The sequence below is a fragment of the Hyperolius riggenbachi genome, chromosome 3, assembly GCF_040937935.1.
Source record: "Hyperolius riggenbachi isolate aHypRig1 chromosome 3, aHypRig1.pri, whole genome shotgun sequence".
NCBI lineage: Eukaryota > Metazoa > Chordata > Amphibia > Anura > Hyperoliidae > Hyperolius > Hyperolius riggenbachi.
In genome coordinates, this window is record NC_090648.1 from 278,504,285 (window position 1) to 278,523,135 (window position 18,851).

General features: G+C 40.9%; 1 protein-coding gene across 6 annotated transcripts in view; it reads left to right on the top strand.

The window, feature by feature from the left end:
• Window positions 1-18,851, top strand: part of GRM8 (glutamate metabotropic receptor 8) — a 1,285,400-nt gene that overhangs the window by 455,647 nt on the left and 810,902 nt on the right. For all 6 annotated transcript variants that reach the window (XM_068276365.1, XM_068276364.1, XM_068276366.1 and 3 more), the window contains one exon: window positions 13,596-13,812. In XM_068276365.1, coding sequence (XP_068132466.1) covers window positions 13,596-13,812 — 217 coding nt within the window. The remainder of the gene's footprint in view (window positions 1-13,595; window positions 13,813-18,851) is intronic.

Genomic DNA, 18,851 nt, shown 5'->3' on the forward strand with positions numbered 1-18,851 from the left:
TAATCACTTCCTGTCTGAGTCAGGACTGAGTCAGTCACTTACTTACCTGAGATTTAACTCTTTCAGGCAGAGAAAGAAAAAAAGGAGCACAGCATAGTAACTACCCCCACCGACTCTTAAGACTAACTCTCCTCTATGTATACCTAAAACTAAAAAGCCACTATGTAAAAAGCGACTTATAGCGGATGCAGCAGTAAATTTGGGTGCCAAGGGCACCTGGTAAAAATAACATCTGTTGCCATCTGATCTGCATGCTTGTTATGGCTAAAAGTATTAGAGGCAAACGCCCCATTCACATTACAAACGCGGATGGCCATGCGTGCGAACGCACGCCATCCGCGTTTGTGTGCACTGCATGGCTGATCCCATCACTGAAAAGTGAATGGGACAGCCACGCGTTTTTGCAAAAAATGCGTGCAGCATGCGTTCCCGGACCGCACAGGTCCGGAACGCATGCAGTGTGAACATCAGACAGTGCACTCTATGCACTGTCTGATGTAGTGCGTGTCGGCCTCCTGCACGCGTTTCCAAAACGCAGCTGGAAACGCGTGCAGTGTGAACGGGGCCAAAGGAACAGCAATCCTTCAGGAAGGAAGGAAAGCTCAACCTCACCATGGATGATGGTGCTTGTGTATATAATGATGGGTGCTGGAAAGGTACACCTCTCCATAGATCACATCCATCAATTGTACACTTTGTTCATCAATCTCCCTTTCTGCTCTACCCTGTGATAAAGTAAATACTACAGTGTACAATGTTGTGTCTTTTGCACCTGGCTAGAAAAGGTTACCTAATCCAGAGGTCACTGGATCAAGAAACATAATGACAGTGGTCCAAGTAGTGGACTTCTTTGTCCAGTACCACACAGATGTTGATTTGCTATTTTTTTCTATGTTTTAAACCATCACTAAACAATTAAAATACCACAGCTTGCTCACATTTATATTGTGGAGACTATGAATCCAAAAGACCCACAATTTTCAAATACAGTCTCAGGCTTTGTTCACATCTAGAATCGAAATTGCTGACGGTCGCGTTTTGCGATTTTGAGAGTGATTTTTTTCCCCTCCCGACGCTTACCTGCGCACTCTGATTTTGTGTAAAGCACTTTTCAAAGTGCTTTTGCAGAACGATTTCTTTTTTCACTTCCTGATGCAAGTCAGGATGTGAACTCTTTGACCCGGAAAAGAATAAATACAATGTATGTATTCTTAAAAGCGCGAACACTATCGCTGCACAAAGTGATTTGTGAGCGTTTTGCATTTTTCCTATACCTTCCATTGTAGCAAAATCGCCCTAAAAATGGTACAGGCAGCGCTTTGCTGAGTGGATCTGAAACATACCGCTCAGGTGTAAACATTCTCATAGGGAATAATTGCACAAGAGCTTTTAGGTGTGAACAAGCTCTCAATTAAGGGGTAAGTTATACTTGCAGTATACCTGCCACTGCATCCCATGCAAACTGCAACTTAGTATACAGCAAACTTTTAAATCACACAGTGACCAACTACATTGTATGTTGGAAGCATGAATGAGCTTGTAATGCAGTGGCCAAAACTGTACTGTTTCTGCCCTTCCTTATAGCGCAGTCATCTATGAGAGATATGTCATTTTACTAAATACAGAGTAGTGTATTTATAACTGGGATTGTTATCCTTCTGTGACAAACATTACTGTTTTGTATCACTTTGAAAAATGTCATTGTACTAAATATAGATTGCTGCTACCCATATTTTCATTACATCCTTGCATGATAAACACTCGGACTGGTCACAAATGCAGATAAAGCATTAGGGCCCATGAGTCAAAACTTAGATGTCACTCGCTACTTGACAAAATAAAAACATCTGTGTCTTCAAGGTAAAATGATTGGCCAGATATTTTGCTCTTTTGGCAGATGGTGAATTGCAGATGTCACTGTTGGCCAGAAGACAGTAGCTGCAGCTGTCACCCTGTGAGTGTTCAGTTTCTAAACCCTAAGGATTCCTTTGTGACGCCATTCAAAAGCTTAATCACAGGACACACTTCACTTGAACATTTAATAGAACCGTGGTTATGCAATACATATAAAGGGAATACAGTCCCTTTCAAATAAAGCACTCATTGGAAGAAAATGTGTTTACAAAAAGAAAGTAGGCCTTATTTGTATGCAAAATTTCATCTCATCTTTGCTGGAATTACATTATGCTCTTTCAAAATGAGTGACACTAATTCTGAAACCTGGTGAATACAGGTGTATGTAATACTTGATTATTTAGTTAGAAATCATTAGCACTGGCGTAAAAATCCATTTTTTTTCTTTATATTTCCAAAATGATTTGCAGAAATTAGGGAATGTATACTCCACATAAGAATAACTGCTAAGAACCGTTTTCTAGATTCATGTCAACAAATCGTCCACTGATCCACTGATCTGACTATAGTACTGTCTGGATTCTGACGTCTCTAAACCTTCTATCCTGATTCTAGCGTTTGCACCTGACTGCTTGTCTGCATCTCCCACTATGCTTCTGTCATTGCTGTCTTATGCTGTATGATCCATATGATCCTGAATCTCTATTAATCGTGACCAGCAATTCACTTTTGCTGCTTTTCAAAACAACGCCTTTATCAAATAACTCCACTATAATGATAAAAATAGGGAAGAAGAAATTCTCTGTCTCGGTTGCTCATATATCTGAGAAGCCATTGTTCCTATAAAATGTGCTCTTTTACTCACCTAGAGTTTAATTATAACTCCAGTTAAAAAGCTAAATTCTTTTGCAGATACTGTTGTCTAATGTAAATAATATATAAGAGTAATGTTAGTACTCCAGCAATGGAGAAGTTAAGGAAGCCATTCAACATTTTTTTTTTTTTATGCTCGATCAACTTTTAGATTTGATTCTTTAAGGACTTCCTATGTGAAAAATAAAATCAGTTTTTGCTCACCTGGGGCTTCTTCCAGCCCCTCACTGTTGTCTCAGTCCCTCACCGTAGCTCCGGTGGTCCTCACTGTCCACACTGGCTGCCCACAATGATGGCGACCCAGCGGCGATGTGGGCTCTTCTGCTTCCGCGCGTACATGCATCCATGTAATCTGGGACGTACTGAGCCTGCGGGCGGCCAACAGGGCCAAAGAGGACCATCGGAGCTGTAGCGAGGGACTGACATGGCTGCGAGGGGCTGGAAGAAACCCCAGGTGAGTAAAAAAATGTATTTTATTTTTCACATTGGAAGCCCTTTAAAGGGAACCTGAAGGGATAAGTATATGGAGGCTGCCATGTTTATTTCCTTTTAAACCAGTTGCCTGGCAGCCCTTCTGGTCTTTTGGCTGCAGTAGTGTCTGAATTACACCAGAAACAATGATGAAGCTAATCTTGTCAGATTTGTCAGAAACACCTGATCTGCTGCATCCTTGTTCAGGATCTATGGAAAAAAGCATAAGAAGAACAATAGCCAGGGAACTGGTATAGATAAAAAGGAAATTAACATGGCACTTTCCATATACAGTACCTATTCCTTCAGGCTCCCTTTTAAATCAATGTGGCTGTTTGGTGAATGAACAGGAATCAATATCGGGCTAAGAATCAAAATTCCATCAAACATTCAGGATGGAAAACTTAAAGAGGAACTCCAGCCTAAACAAACATACTGTCATTAAGTTACATTAGTTATGTTAATTAAAATAGATATGTAATATAATCTCTTACCCATCCTGTTTTAAAAGAACAGACAAATGTTTGATTTCATGAGGGCAGCCATCTTTTTGGTTGAAAGGAGGTGACAGGGAGCATGAGACACAGTTCCAACTGTCCTGTGTCCTGAGCACCTCTCCCAGTTGCTAGGCAACGTGAATAACAACATAGGAAATCCCGTCATGCTCTGCACAGCAGATGGGTGGAGCTTAGCTAAAAATGCAGCTAAAAATGATGCTTTGGTAAGAAAAACAAAGTTCTGATGCTGGGAAACTGTTAAAGAAACACCAAGCCTTTTCAGTTCTGCTGAGTAGATTTTTAGAGATTCGCTTTAAGTTGATTGCACAGGAATCTCCTGTAATTTCTGCTGCTTTCGATCGACTGTAGATCAGCTCACTGTTTCTGACTGTGCGCTTTGAGCTGGATCTCATTGCAACTTTAAGTGATCTAAACACATACTTGATCAATCATTTTGATACAATTTACTTGATATTGCTATCAGTGTATGGTGGTTTGACTGATTTCTGCTCAATCAATATAATATTTTTGGGCTAAAAAATTGTTACATCGATCAATCCAAACAGAATGAATATATGGCTAGCTTAGCTGTAGTTCCTACTTAAGTTACCTACACACTTCTCCCTGATCAGTCTGGATATTAGGCCAGAAGAGAAGAGTGGGAGGGGAGCTAGCAATGAAAATGTGGGAGGAGAGGACAAACTACAAACCCAGTATTGTCAGTTCTGCAGCCACCACAGATTCCAGTACCAGGGAGTCAACCAGACTGCACCAGGATCCAACATGAGTGCAAATTTTATGAAAAAGTGAGTCTCTACCTGTATTCAAGCAAATTGCGTTTTTAGTAATAAAGCATCATAGGCAAAATGTTTTTGTCCAGGCAGACCTTTATTAAGTGGCACTTGTTCACCATGATGCTTTATTAATAAATAAGCAATTCACTTAAATCCAGGAGATGAGGATAAAGACAGCTCTCTACAATGTAGCGTAGCTAAGGAGCTGTGGACCCCGATGCAAGTTTTACATTGGGGTCCCCCAAGTACTCTATACATAACAATTGATACGGCGCACCAAAACCTGCCAATGGCAAATACAGTGTCAGAGGTGCAAGAAGGGGATGGGGAACAGTTTGTTAATGATTACCACTATTCAAAGTATCTATAGAAGTGATTATTATGAGCAATGGACCAATAGAGAGCTAATATTGTGGTTGAGGGAAGGCCCTTAAGGGCGTCTCTGGCCCAAGGGCTCCAATGCGGTTGCAATCTCTGCAAACCTTATTGCTACGCCTCTGCTCTAAAGTATATGTATTGTGTTCCTGAAAGTGCTGCCAGAAAATATAGATGTTCAACTTTAAGATATGCCATTTAGATGCATGTGAGCCTTACATGGGAGGATCTGTGATATTTCTCCTTCCTTAACCACTTGAGGACCGTGGGCTTTACCCCCCTTAAAGAAAACCTGAACTGAAAATTAAAAGTCAAAATAAGCATACGCAAGTCATACTTACCTTCCATGTAGTCTACTTCTCAGTGTCTTTCTCCTGTCCCGCGTCCTGTTTGTTCACTGTGATCAAGGGAATTTTCCGTCCTCCATTTTGAAAATGGCCATTACCCATAACAGCTTTCTGGTCAGCACACAGTTAAACTGTAACATCACCCACTTGAGCCATAGGGAAACATGGACATTACCTGGTACATCAGTTTTCCTCTCAGCTATAACTGACAGCAACTGATATTTTACTGATAGCAACTGATATATTTCAGATCTGACAAAATATTGTCAGAACTGGAAGGGATTATTGTCAGAAGAAAATGGTGAGCTTCTGAAAGGAACTGAGGGCAAGGTAACTATGTAATGTTCATTTGAAGTTACCTCATGTGTTTATTTTAAATATTTTTACTCAGTACAGGTTCTCTTTAAGGACCAAGCACTTTTTTTCCATTCAGACCACTGCAGCTTTCACGGTTTATTGCTCGCTCATACAACCTACCACCTAAATGAATTTTGGCTCCTTTTCTTGTCACTAATAAAGCTTTCTTTTGGTGCTATTTGATTGCTGCTGTGATTTTTACTTTTTATTATATCCATCAAAAAAGACATGAATTTTGGCAAAAAAATGATTTTTTTCAACTTTCTGTGCTGACATTTTTCAAATAAAGTAAAATTTCTGTATACATGCAGCGCGAAAAATGTGGACAAACATGTTTTTGATTAAAAAAACCCATTCAGCCTATATTTATTGGTTTGGGTAAAAGTTATAGCGTTTACAAACTATGGTGCAAAAAGTGAATTTTCCCATTTTCCAGCATCTCTGCCTTTTCTGACCACCTGACATGTTTCACGAGGGGCTAGAATTCCAGGATAGTATAAATACCCCCCAAATGACCCCATTTTGGAAAGAAGACATCCCAAAGTATTCACTGAGAGGCATAGTGAGTTCATAGAAGATATTATTTTTTGTCACAAGTAAGCGGAAAATGACACTTTGTGACAAAAAAAAAGTTTCCATTTCTTCTAACTTGCGACAAAAAAAAAAAATGAAATCTGCCACGGACTCACTATCCTCCTTTCTGAATACCTTGAAGTGTCTACTTTCCAAAATGGGGTCATTTGTGGGGTGTGTTTACTGTCCTGACATTTTGGGGGGTGCTAAATTGCAAGCACCCCTGTAAAGCCTAAAGGTGCTCATTGGACGTTGGGCCCCTTAGCGCAGTTAGGCTGCAAAAAAGTGCCACACATGTGGTATTGCCGTACTCAGGAGAAGTAATATAATGTGTTTTGGGGTGTATTTTTACACATACCCATTCTGGGTGGGAGAAATATCTCTGTAAATGACAATTGTTTGATTTTTTTTACACACAATTGTCAATTTACAGAGATATTTCTCCCACTCAGCATGGGTATGTGTAAAAATACACCCCAAAACACATTATACTACTTCTCCTGAGTACGGCGATACCACATGTGTGGCACTTTTTTGCACCCTAACTGCGCTAAGGGGCCCAAAGTCCAATGAGTACCTTTAGGATTTCACAGGCCATTTTTGTTTCAAGACTACTCCTCACGGTTTAGGGCCCCTAAAATGCCAGGGCAGTATAGGAACCCCACTAATTACCCCATTTTAGAAAGAAGACACCCCAAGGTATTCCGCTAGGAGTATGGCGAGTTAATAGAAGATTTTATTTTTTGTCGCAGGTTAGCGGAAATTGATTTTAATTGGTTTTTTTCACAAAGTGTCATTTTCCGCTAATTTGTGACAAAAAATAAAATCTTTTATGAACTCACCATACACCTAACGGAATACCTTTGGGTGTCTTCTTTCTAGAATGGGGTCATTTGTGGGGTTCCTATACTGCCCTGGCATTTTAGGGGCCCTAAACCGTGAGGAGTAGTCTTAAAACCAAATGTAGCAAAATGACCTGTGAAATCCTAAAGGTACTCATTGGACTTTAGGCCCCTTAGTGCACTTGGGGTGTAAAAAAGTGGCACACATGTGGTACCGCCGTACTCAAGAGAAGTAGTATAATGTGTTTTGGGGTGTATTTTTACACATACCCATGCTGGGTAGGAGAAATATCTCTATAAATGACAATTGTTTGATTTTTTTACACACAATTGTCCATTTACAGAGAGATTTCTCCCACTCAGCATGGGTATGTGTAAAAATACACCCCAAAACACATTATACTACTTCTCCTGAGTACGGTGATACCACATGTGTGGCACTTTTTTGCACCCTAACTGCGCTAAGGGGCCCAAAGTCCAATGAGTACCTTTAGGATTTCACAGTTCATTTTTGTTTCAAGACTACTCCTCACGGTTTAGGGCCCCTAAAATGCCAGGGCAGTATAGGAACCCCACTAATGACCCCATTTTAGAAAGAAGACACCCCAAGGTATTCCGTTAGGAGTATGGTGAGTTCATAGAAGATTTTATTTTTCTGTCACAAGTTAGCGGAAATTGATTTTAATTGTTTTTTTTCACAAAGTGTCATTTTCCGCTAACTTGTGACAAAAAAAATGAGGGGGGGGTGATCAGGAGGGGGCAGGGGGGGGATAAAAAAAATAGCGTTGACAGATAGTGACAGGGAGTGATTGATGGGTGATTAGGGGGGTGATTGGGTGCAAACAGAGATCTGGGGGGTGGGCAGGGGGGGGGGGGTCTGAGGGGTGCTGTGGGTGATCTGGGGCAGGGGGGGGGAATCAGTGTGCTTGGGTGCGACATAGGGTGGCTGCAGCCTGCCCTGGTGGTCCCTCGGACATTGGGACCACCAGGGCAGGAGGCAGCCTGTATAATACACTTTGTAAACATTACAAAGTGTATTATACACTTTGTATGCGGCGATCCGGGTGCTAGTAACCCGCCGGCGCTTCCAAACGGCCGGCGGGTTACAGCGCGAGGTGGGCGGAGCCAGTCCCCGGTGGCCGATCGCGTCACGAATGACGCGATCGCGCCGCCCATGCCCCTACAAGGACCGCCGCCATTTGTCAATACGGCGGTCCTTGCGGGGTCCACTTCCCGGCCGCCAATTGTCTATACAGCGGTCGGAAAGTGGTTAAAGGACAAGCAAGGCAACAAAATAAATCTATCTTTACATACCTGGGGCTTCTTCCAGCCCATAGAAGGTGTTTCCATTGCAGTATGCTCCCGATAACATGGGCATTTGCGCCCGCGCATATGCATGCCCACGCATGCGCACAATGCAGGTAGGACAGGGTGCAAGTAACACCCTGCTATACATTCTACTTCTTTGTGAGAAAGCGCGGAAGAGCCGCCACCATAAGCCAGCGGCAGGCGGCTCTTTCCGCACACAGTGACGCTGCACACGGAGAGGCAGCCGCCTCCTCTCAGTATGAGGTGGCTGTCCCCGTGCAGGTCTCAGCAGAGCGCGGAGAAACCGCCGCGGGGCTGGTGTGGCTGGGACACGTAGTCCCTCTGGATTTAGAGTGACGCGCGCGCACTCAGGCAGGCTTTTTGTGGAAGCCAGAGGTAGTCAGCTGACCAGGCTGGTCAGCTGACTCTGGTTCCACTCCTCATTGGTCCAGCACTTAGGGAGGTGCTGGAAAGGTGCCTGTGTATATATACTGCAGGCTGTTCAGTTGCTGATTGTCTGGCGTTGCGATCACATACGTGGGAGCACCCAGATCTGTAGTCAGATCCGCAAGTGTGCCGGGACCAGCTGGAGCTGTAATCCTACACTTAGCTAGATTCTGTTGATAGCTAAAGTACTCGTTTGATTGTGATTATCTGTTATGACTTTTGCCTGCCTGACTATCCTCCTGAACTCTGATCTTGTACCTTGACATTTCTGATACTCTGTTGCCGAACCCCGGCTCATCCTTAGACTCCGCTTCTGCCTCCTGATCTTGTACCTTGATATTTCTGATACCCTGTTGCCGAACCCTGCCTGTACCTCGACTCCGCCTTTGCCTCCTGATACTGTACTTTATCTGTCCGTGTGTGTACGACCTGGCTTGTCCGACCTCGAGAACCGACCTTACTGTTAGAGGCGGTTCCCCGTTCTGTTAGTGACACTTCCTTCAGAGTGTTACTCTCAGACAATCCTTCCTACTCTCAGCCTGACTCCTCCCGTCTTGGAGAGTCCAGGTCTTCGGAAGGAATCGGTGCAGTACTCCTTACTGCGCTGAGGCTTAGTCCTCAAAGTGTTACTGTTACACCCAACACTACACTCTACTCAGGTGAACAGAGGTTAGCTGGTATATCGGATTATCGGTGATACTGCAGATCACTTATAATCTGGTATACATCTGTATTCCCAGTGATTCTGCAGATCACCGGTAATCAGATCCTCTCTGTGCTTCACCGATCGTTACATTCTTCAGTTCTCATAACATTTCTTATATATATTAGTATAGCAGATACCTGGGGGGCGTTATTGATGTGATGCCTTCAGGAAATTCAACATCATCATCACCCAGAAAGTAGATAAACATATTGGGACCTTAGTGACACAAAAAACAAAAACAAAAAACAAACACACAAGCAGCTGAGCACATTGCTGAACTGGCATACAGGATCTTAATCTGTAAAAAGATACGGTTTAGCCTTGTTGCCAGGATGACGTCTTGCACAAACAATTCTTGGAGTAGGAGGTGAAAGTATTTACATCCAATTTTGCTTTTCTAATAATTGACCTGTTTTAACATTTCCATGTAGAATGAGAGTTTTTTTTTTACACAATCTCTTCATAGCATTCAAAATCTATTGGCCCACCACATATTACATGCAGGTGGTAAAATTGGCCAATTATTGGCTAATCAAAATTGTTGTACTAGACTAGACTTTAGACATCATCAGGGACTCATCAAATATAAAACAAAGGTGAAATCAGAGTAGAAGCTGCAATACTATGCCCAGGTAGCAACATAAAAACCAAGAGAAGACATTAATAGACCAAAAGGAAACCAGTTTCCAGACCGGGGAGATCAGATGTGAGTCCTGCTCCACCCTAGTCACACCAGTTTTTTTCTAATCCTGTATTAAAACTAGGGAATAGCAAAGCTTGCAGTCACTCCCTGACTGAATTGCTGTTCTAGCACTAGTTCTAGGGGAATGACTCATTAAATAGGTGTAGATTCACTACCTTGGAAGCAGTATGTGCACATGTAATAACAGTTGTTTTAATGACAGTCTAATTAGTTTTTTCTTGCTGACATAGCCCCCCCTTAATAAACTAAATAAAGAAAGCTGAAATGTGTACAATGATGTTTCTATACACAGCCTGAAGAAATCTGAACATTTTTTGTTACATTAGGGTCATGTTAAGGGTGATAATGAGATCCTTGGAGCATTGGAATCTCCCATTAGAGCATCTAAAGTTCAGAGTGACCTTTTGAGGAGGAAGCATTCTCTTCACTGTTTGTGTGCCACATCAGTTCATTGCTTGCAACATGGGTCTGATTGTGACAGTTCAAATAACGGATCATTCTGGACAGATTACATCTTTAATAGAGAGTAAACTACCGTATTACATGAGGATATTAACCTAATAATTTAGTCATTTAGTTTGGTGTATACCTTCCTTTCATGGACTGCCTGCACCACTTCAAGATTCTATCCTTATCTATGCCTAAAGAGGCACTGTAGTGACATATAGACATATAGTATAATACAGTCAATTATTCAGGAGACCCACTTTTATGGTAGTTTTCTTAGTTTCAGCATCAGAACACTTCTTATAGCTATATATTGCTGTAGATTGCTATGTAGCCCAACCCTTCCGGTAACTCTTAGCCCAGAGCATTCTGGGGGACCATGTATATTTTCTACTGGCTTTAGAACACTCAGTAACCCAAAACTCTGCAGAGATCAGTAAGGCACCTTTCATACAACAGAGTTGGCGTGTGAATACATTTGTGTTAATTAGCATTTTCCGAACATCTAATGCATGCTTTCTGTGAATTTTTACATCCAAATGTTCTGCAGAAAAAACAGCTGCTGAGCTGCCTACATGTAGTTTTTTTTTCCACAATGAATATGCAAGCATACAATGCAAGTCAATGGAAATTAAAATGTTTGCTTTCCAAATGCAAAAAAATTTGCATGCAAAAATTTAAAATACGTGCAAACATAGACAAATAAGAAGTACTTTTTTTTTATTCCAGAGTAAAATGAGCCATACATTACTTTTCTCCTATGTTGCTGTCACTTACAGTAGGTAGTAGAAATCTGACAGAAGCGACAGGTTTTGGACTAGTCCATCTCTTCATAGGGTAATCTTAGCAAGGCTTTTATTCTTTATAAAGATATTCCCGAAAAAGGATTTAAACAATGATGTTGGCCAGCTTCCCTGCTTGCTGCACAGTTTTCTGGCAGTTGGACAGAGCAACTGCCATTCACTAAGTGCTTTTGAAAATAAATAAATCCCTGAGAATCCCCCATGAAGAGATGGACTAGTCCTAAACCTGTCACTTCTGCCAGATTTCTACTACCTACTGTAAGTGATAGCAAAATAGGAGAAAAGTCATTTATGGATCATTTTACTCTGGAAAAACATACTTCTTATTTGTACTGTATATTTTTGCACATATTTTAAATTTTACAATTTTTCGCCATAGTGCCCCTTTCTTAAGTTAATTATGCGCAATTTGATGTAAAGTAACTTCATTGGTATACATGTAAAAATTAGAATGTGAAAACAAAATAAGAAAAATCTTAAGCAAAAGCCTCAGAATGCAGAATGGCAAATATGAAACATGCAGTGGTAAATCGCAGGGATAAGTGTGAAGGCACCCTAAAACGAGTGGGTAATCACTTGAATCCCTATGCTTAGCCAGCTGCCAGTTTTCATGTTATGAAATATTTCTGCAGAGACAAGACTTTTCTTTCTGCTTAGAATGAGCGTGGCATCCATATTTTTTCTGATCTAGAACATTTCCATAATCTCAGCCTTGCCACTTTTCAAACACTGGCTTTTCTAGCAAGACATGCATTGTATAACATCTTCCCTTTCTTGTCTGTTTGATTGAATATTCTGCAAGCAACTGATCTGAGATTTTGTGCTTTACCTATTTACATTCTGTTCAATATGAATAATTGTCTGTTTCTGACTTAATGAAATTACTGTCTCGTTGGCAAAGTAATAATATGGAGATAATTATGTAAAAATCACTTTTATCGGAAAGTAAATATTTTGATTTGCTTAGCAGAGATTTAAGAGACATTCATCAGACTAAACATGGTTAGACTTTTAAAAGCAATTCCGTGTGGATTCCCAGGATTGTGTTTCTGACTTTATGTGGGCCCCTACTGACAATGATTTAAAAGAATGTTCTGAATGCAGGTTACTCTGCTTGCTGGGTTAGGCTTTATAGAGTTTTCTTCATGCAGCTTTGGAGCTGTGGCAGGTCACTACAGCCTGTTGATTTTCATTGCTGCTCCTGGTATTTTTTTTTTCCAAAATTGGAGCTGTTTGCTGCTAAATAATGGAGAGATGGAGCAGGCCCTCTGCACCTTCCTTGATCTACATGTTATACTATAGAAATGGATCATATGATACGTGTGTACATAAGCTACAGATCAACCTGACTGATCAGCCATGTACATCTATAAAGGGCGACATTTTTATTTTGGCACCGGGGAAAACTGCTAGTGGAATATGGGTAAAATTACAGATCTTCTACTATCGGTAAATGGATGATATAATAGTAAACTATTGGTAAGTTTTATCTATATTTTATTTTACAAACGTTAAACCTAATCCTATTTTCACTTCAACTCTTCCTCTAAAGGGGACCACTAATGATCCAATCTTTTTCATCCAATTTTACCATGAAGTAGAAGTGTCAATTGGGTGAAAATATTGAATGGCTCATTTAGGCAGTTCCCTTAAATTACATAGAAATGGTAAGATTGGATGAAAAAGATTGGATCATTAGTGGCCACCTTTGGTGCAATCTCCACCAATATCAGCACCACCTTCACTGTTGAACTCCCAATTCACTGATATTTGCGCTGCCTAATTATGATATTTATCGGGCACCACCAGCGACCAAATTATCCGCTGGGTCCTGCTATAGCTGCAATTAACATTGCGGTATAGCTGCAATTAACATTTTTTACTGGGGCACTGTCAGCGCTCAAATTACCTGCTTCAGATCCGTCCTCCTGTAAATAGGTCTGCCTATTGATACTCATCAGTCTTTGGCACTCAAAATGCTTTTTAGCCAGTACACAGAAGATTGAATTGACTGGCACAGCCTTCTATGTGAAAAAAAACCACATCGCCAATAGATGAATAGAAGTGTGACAATACTTTTTTACATTACAAGCTCAAGGAAGAATTCTAGAGAAGTCTATTGTTTTAACCCAAATTTAGTTTGCGTCACAAATAACTTTGAATAGAGTTTAATGTAATTTCTCCTTCATTTTTTGCAGATACCTCAAATCAGCTATGCATCTACAGCACCAGAGCTAAGTGACAACACTCGGTATGACTTTTTTTCTCGAGTGGTCCCACCTGACTCCTATCAAGCCCAGGCCATGCTTGATATTGTAACTGCCTTAGGTTGGAATTATGTTTCTACATTAGCATCAGAGGGGAACTATGGAGAAAGTGGAGTAGAGGCATTTACACAGATATCTCGGGAAATTGGTAAGCCTGCATTTAACTGTATATTACACTTAATGCTGACAAGCAACTAATGTGTTACATTTACAGCTCTATGGAAACTGTAGTGAGCTTTACAAATGTAACTGCAGATAAATATCTGACAGGGCCTATTGTGCTGTGGCTCTGGAGCATACGTATCTTTTATTTTTCCTGTTTATCTGAAAGTTATTAAGGCTGCTTTTTGACAAGGCTTAGTGGCAACTATATATAAGCCAGTTCTTTGCAGTTGCAGTACAATGATTTTTAGTTTTACCTATGCAATTATTTTCATAAGGTATTGTAAATATTGCGTTTACTGTTAAATAATCACTTTGTGTATCTAAGACCGTAAGCTCATTTGGGTGGAGCCTTTTCAAGCATTTCCTAGTATTGCTATACAATATATAATTCTGCTGTCTCTAAATCTATGGTGTGCTTGATAAAAATAATCTTTATTCATTTTAGCAGGTACTTTAAATTGGGCGTTATTTAAATTAGAATGTTTGAGTGTCTGATGAGCAAAGTCTTGCTCATGTATACAGTTTTGGCGCATAAAAGACAGCATGTCAAAATTAATCAACTTTGCAAACATCAGCACAAGTACCTAAAGAATGGATATAAATATCCTGAACTTTTCAAAGGGTTTATGAGAATGCCTGACAAGATGCATTAAACTCATTCTTACTGTTCTATTCTCTTTTGCTTCCACTTAAATATCATTTTTATTATTATTGCTATTTTGTATCATTACTTTGTGCAATACCATCATGTTCCACAGTGCTGCTCAATTTTATATAGACAAAGCTAAGTAACCTAGAAAATAGGTATATACATTTTCATCAAGACTTTCACATAACTGGACAGTAAAACATATAGAAAAATAAAAATATACAGCAAAGGAGAGAGACATGTTACTGTAATTGCAGTCCAAGGTCTAGTTGATATTATGAGAGTTTCCCGCAGAGTAATAGCAGTCTGCTTTTATCTTCCCTGCAATGTGTTCTTTCTGTGTAATTTAACTTGTGTCTGTTAGGTTATCCTTGTCTCTCCCTGCATAGCTTGTCACGTGACTGCAGAATGCCAGTAACATTTTTATTTAGAAGCATTAACAAGAATTGCAATTCACTAACTCACCAGCTATAAGCGCTGGTCAGGTTTAAAATTAGGCAACAGGGTGGTAAAGAACTCAGTTGTGCATTTAATCACCCAGTGAGTTATTTTCCTCCTAATCAATTGACGATATCACCCCCCCCCCCCCCCATGAAGCGTTGCTTCCCGTCAAACATAGGCAAGAACTTTTCACCTGTTCAAACAGTCTTATTGCCCATATCCTGCTCACTTCTTTAAGCATCTTGGAGCCTCTTTTATTAAGGTGACTCTAGATGGCTGTATTTTAAATTGGTAAATGAAGCATTTTTTTGACTCTCTACTTATTGACTGTGTTAAAAAAAGTATAATAGTTTTTTTCACCCTCACCTGCTGGAACCACTCAGTGCTGTTCAGGTAACCATGGCAAAGCATCTTTGACCCTCCTGCCTGGGCTCATTGGTCAAGGGTTTTAACTAATGAGAATCTATCTGAGAAGGATTTACCCTGAGTAGGAGGATTTCCCTGAGGAAGATTTCCCTAAGAATCCTCCCTGAGGAAGCTTTTCATTAATCCATTTAAAAGACCAATGACATTTTTTTTAATGGTTGGACATCACTGAGGTGAAACTGGCAATTGAATATGCTGCTTAATCCTGAGTGCTTTTTTTAAGATCCCTATTGTGGCCCAGAATTCTGACACTTAACTAGCATTGAGAACCAGCAAGTAACTATATCAGCTTCCAGTCTGGCTCTTTTACAAAAAGTGCTGCTGAAACTTTAACAGATCAGATAATAAATGTATGGCTTTGAAAATACTTAGGTATGAGGTCTATAAGAATAGTGTGTCTAAGTGCAATACAGCAAGGAGTGTGAAGCAGCCATAAAATGCTGAAACATTGCTCTCTCATTTCTGGCCCACAAAATACAGCTGTAGGTCAAATGTCAGCATGGTATTAACTCTTATTGAATAATACGTTGCATCTCAGTTTTAATGCTAACTGCAACATTTTGTGGTTATCTAGCACATTCTTAAGTGCTTCCCACTTGTTGAGACAAATAGGCTAATCACGGCCGTATCTCTTAAGAGGCACCCGTGGGCCGGTGCCATGGGCGGCCCCTGGGGGGGGGGCGGCCACCTATTGGCTATATATTTTTTATTTTTATTTTTGTATTTTTTTTATACCTCTCAGTTTTTTTTTCTTGTATGTGCGGCCTGTGGGGGGGGGGGGGGGGGGGAGGTGTATGAGCAGCGGAGAGCAGGCACACACTCATCAGGGGAACTCTCTCCCCCCTCCAGAATTCAGCAAAGTGGCAGCGCCCGGCCGGGAACTTGCTACTTCCTAGCATCCGCTCCTCCCCCCCATCCACTATCCTCTTCCGTCTCCTTATGCACTTCCCCTTTCAAGCTCCCGCCACCTGCCGACTTTGAACTTGGGGGCCGGCCGGGAGCTAATAATTGACAAGCAGCAGCCACTCTTTGATAGTCAGGAGGACTCTAGCTAGTGGGAGACTGAAGCAGCTGCAAGCGGTGACTTGGTGAGTCAGTTTAGTGTTACTGTGTGCTTGCCAGCTGCAGCAGCCCCTAGCAGTCTTGTCCTCCTATTCAATCTGCCCTGTGCCGCGCTGTCATCAGACAGATGACAGTCACAGCTGTGTGGCATAGGGTTGCTAGGCAACAGCAGGAAGCAGATTTCTGCTTCATCGGAAGTAGCCTTCTGCAGCGTTGCCTGAGAACAACCATGTGAGCTGTGGCTGGACTGAACAAGACAGGAAACCCTTTATCTCACTCAGGAAGCAGTGAACCGTGTCTGTAATGCCATGCATGACACAGAGTCCAGGCATCCACATGATGACAGCTGGATCCTTGTCCTGTGCCTGGAATAAAACAGGTATGGAGGGGGAAGGGGCTTTGAAAGGAGCACACGATCATCAGCCAGTCACACACATCACATCAAATAGCTGCCCCGTGACCAGATGTGTTTTCAATATCGCAGTGTCCTCAGTCTAACTCCCCCTCACATAAATCCTATGTAAAGTGAGGTGTGTAGATTGAGGACACTGCAGTACTGAGAACACACATCTGGTCAGCCCAGCCCGTTAGACTGTTCTGATCAAATCTGCTGACATTATTGCTTGTATTTCTGATCAAATCTGCTGACATTATTGCACATATTTCTGATCAAATCTGCTGACATTATTGCTCGTAGTTCCGGTCAAATCTGCTGACATGATTGCTCGTAGTTCTGATCAAATCTGCTTACATTATTGCTCGTATTTCTGGTCAAATCTGCTGAAATGATTGCTCGTAGTTCCGGTCAAATCTGCTGACATGATTGCTCGTAGTTCTGATCAAATCTGCTGACATTATTGCTCGTATTTCTGGTCAAATCTGCTGAAATGATTGCTCGTAGTTCCGGTCAAATCTGCTGACATGATTGCTCGTAGTTCTGATCAAATCTGCTGACATTATTGCTCGTATTTCTGGTCAAATCTGCTGAAATGATTGCTCGTAGTTCCGGTCAAATCTGCTGACATGATTGCTCGTAGTACCGGTCAAATCTGCTGACATGATTGCTCGTAGTTCTGGTCAAATCTGCCGACATGATTGCTCGTATTTCTGATCAAATCTGCTGACATGATTGCACGTATTTCTGACCAAATCTGCTGACATGATTGCTCGTATTTCTGATCAAATCTGCTGACATTATTGCTCGTATTTCTGATCAAATCTGCTGACATTATAGCACGTATTTCTGATCAAATCTGCCGACATGATTGCTCGTATTTCTGATCAAATCTGCTGACATTATTGCACGTATTTCTGATCAAATCTGCTGACATGATTGCTCGTATTTCTGATCAAATCTGCTGACATTATTGCTCGTATTTCTGATCAAATCTGCTGACATTATTGCACGTATTTCTGATCAAATCTGCTGACATTATTGCACGTATTTCTGATCAAATCTGCTGACATTATTGCTCGTATTTCTGATCAAATCTGCTGACATTATTGCTCGTAGTTCCGGTCAAATCTGCTGACATGATTGCTCGTATTTCTGATCAAATCTGCTGACATTATTGCACATATTTCTGATCAAATCTGCTGACATTATTGCACGTATTTCTGATCAAATCTGCTGACATTATTGCACATATTTCTGATCAAATCTGCCGACATGATTGCTCGTATTTCTGATCAAATCTGCTGACATTATTGCTCGTATTTCTGATCAAATCTGCTGACATTATTGCACGTATTTCTGATCAAATCTGCTGACATTATTGCACGTATTTCTGATCAAATCTGCTGACATTATTGCACGTATTTCTGATCAAATCTGCTGACATGATTGCACGTATTTCTGATCAAATCTGCTGACATGATTGCACGTATTTCTGATCAAATCTGCTGACATTATAGCACGTATTTCTGATCAAATCTGCTGACATTATTGCTCGTATTTCTGATCAAATCTGCTGACATTATAGCACGTATTTCTGATCAAATCTGCTGACATTATTGCACGTATTTCTGATCAAATCTGCTGACATTATTGCACGTATTTCTGATCAAATCTGCTGACATTATTGCACGTATTTCTGATCAAATCTGCTGACATTATTGCTCGTATTTCTGATCAAATCTGCTGACATTATTGCACGTATTTCTGATCAAATCTGCTGACATTATTGCACGTATTTCTGATCAAATCTGCTGACATTATAGCACGTATTTCTGATCAAATCTGCTGACATTATTGCACGTATTTCTGATCAAATCTGCTGACATTATTGCTCGTATTTCTGATCAAATCTGCTGACCTTATTGCTCGTAGTTCTGGTCAAATCTGCCGACATGATTGCTCGTAGTTCTGGTCAAATCTGCCGACATGATTGCTCGTAGTTCTGGTCAAATCTGCCGACATGATTGCTCGTAGTTCTGGTCAAATC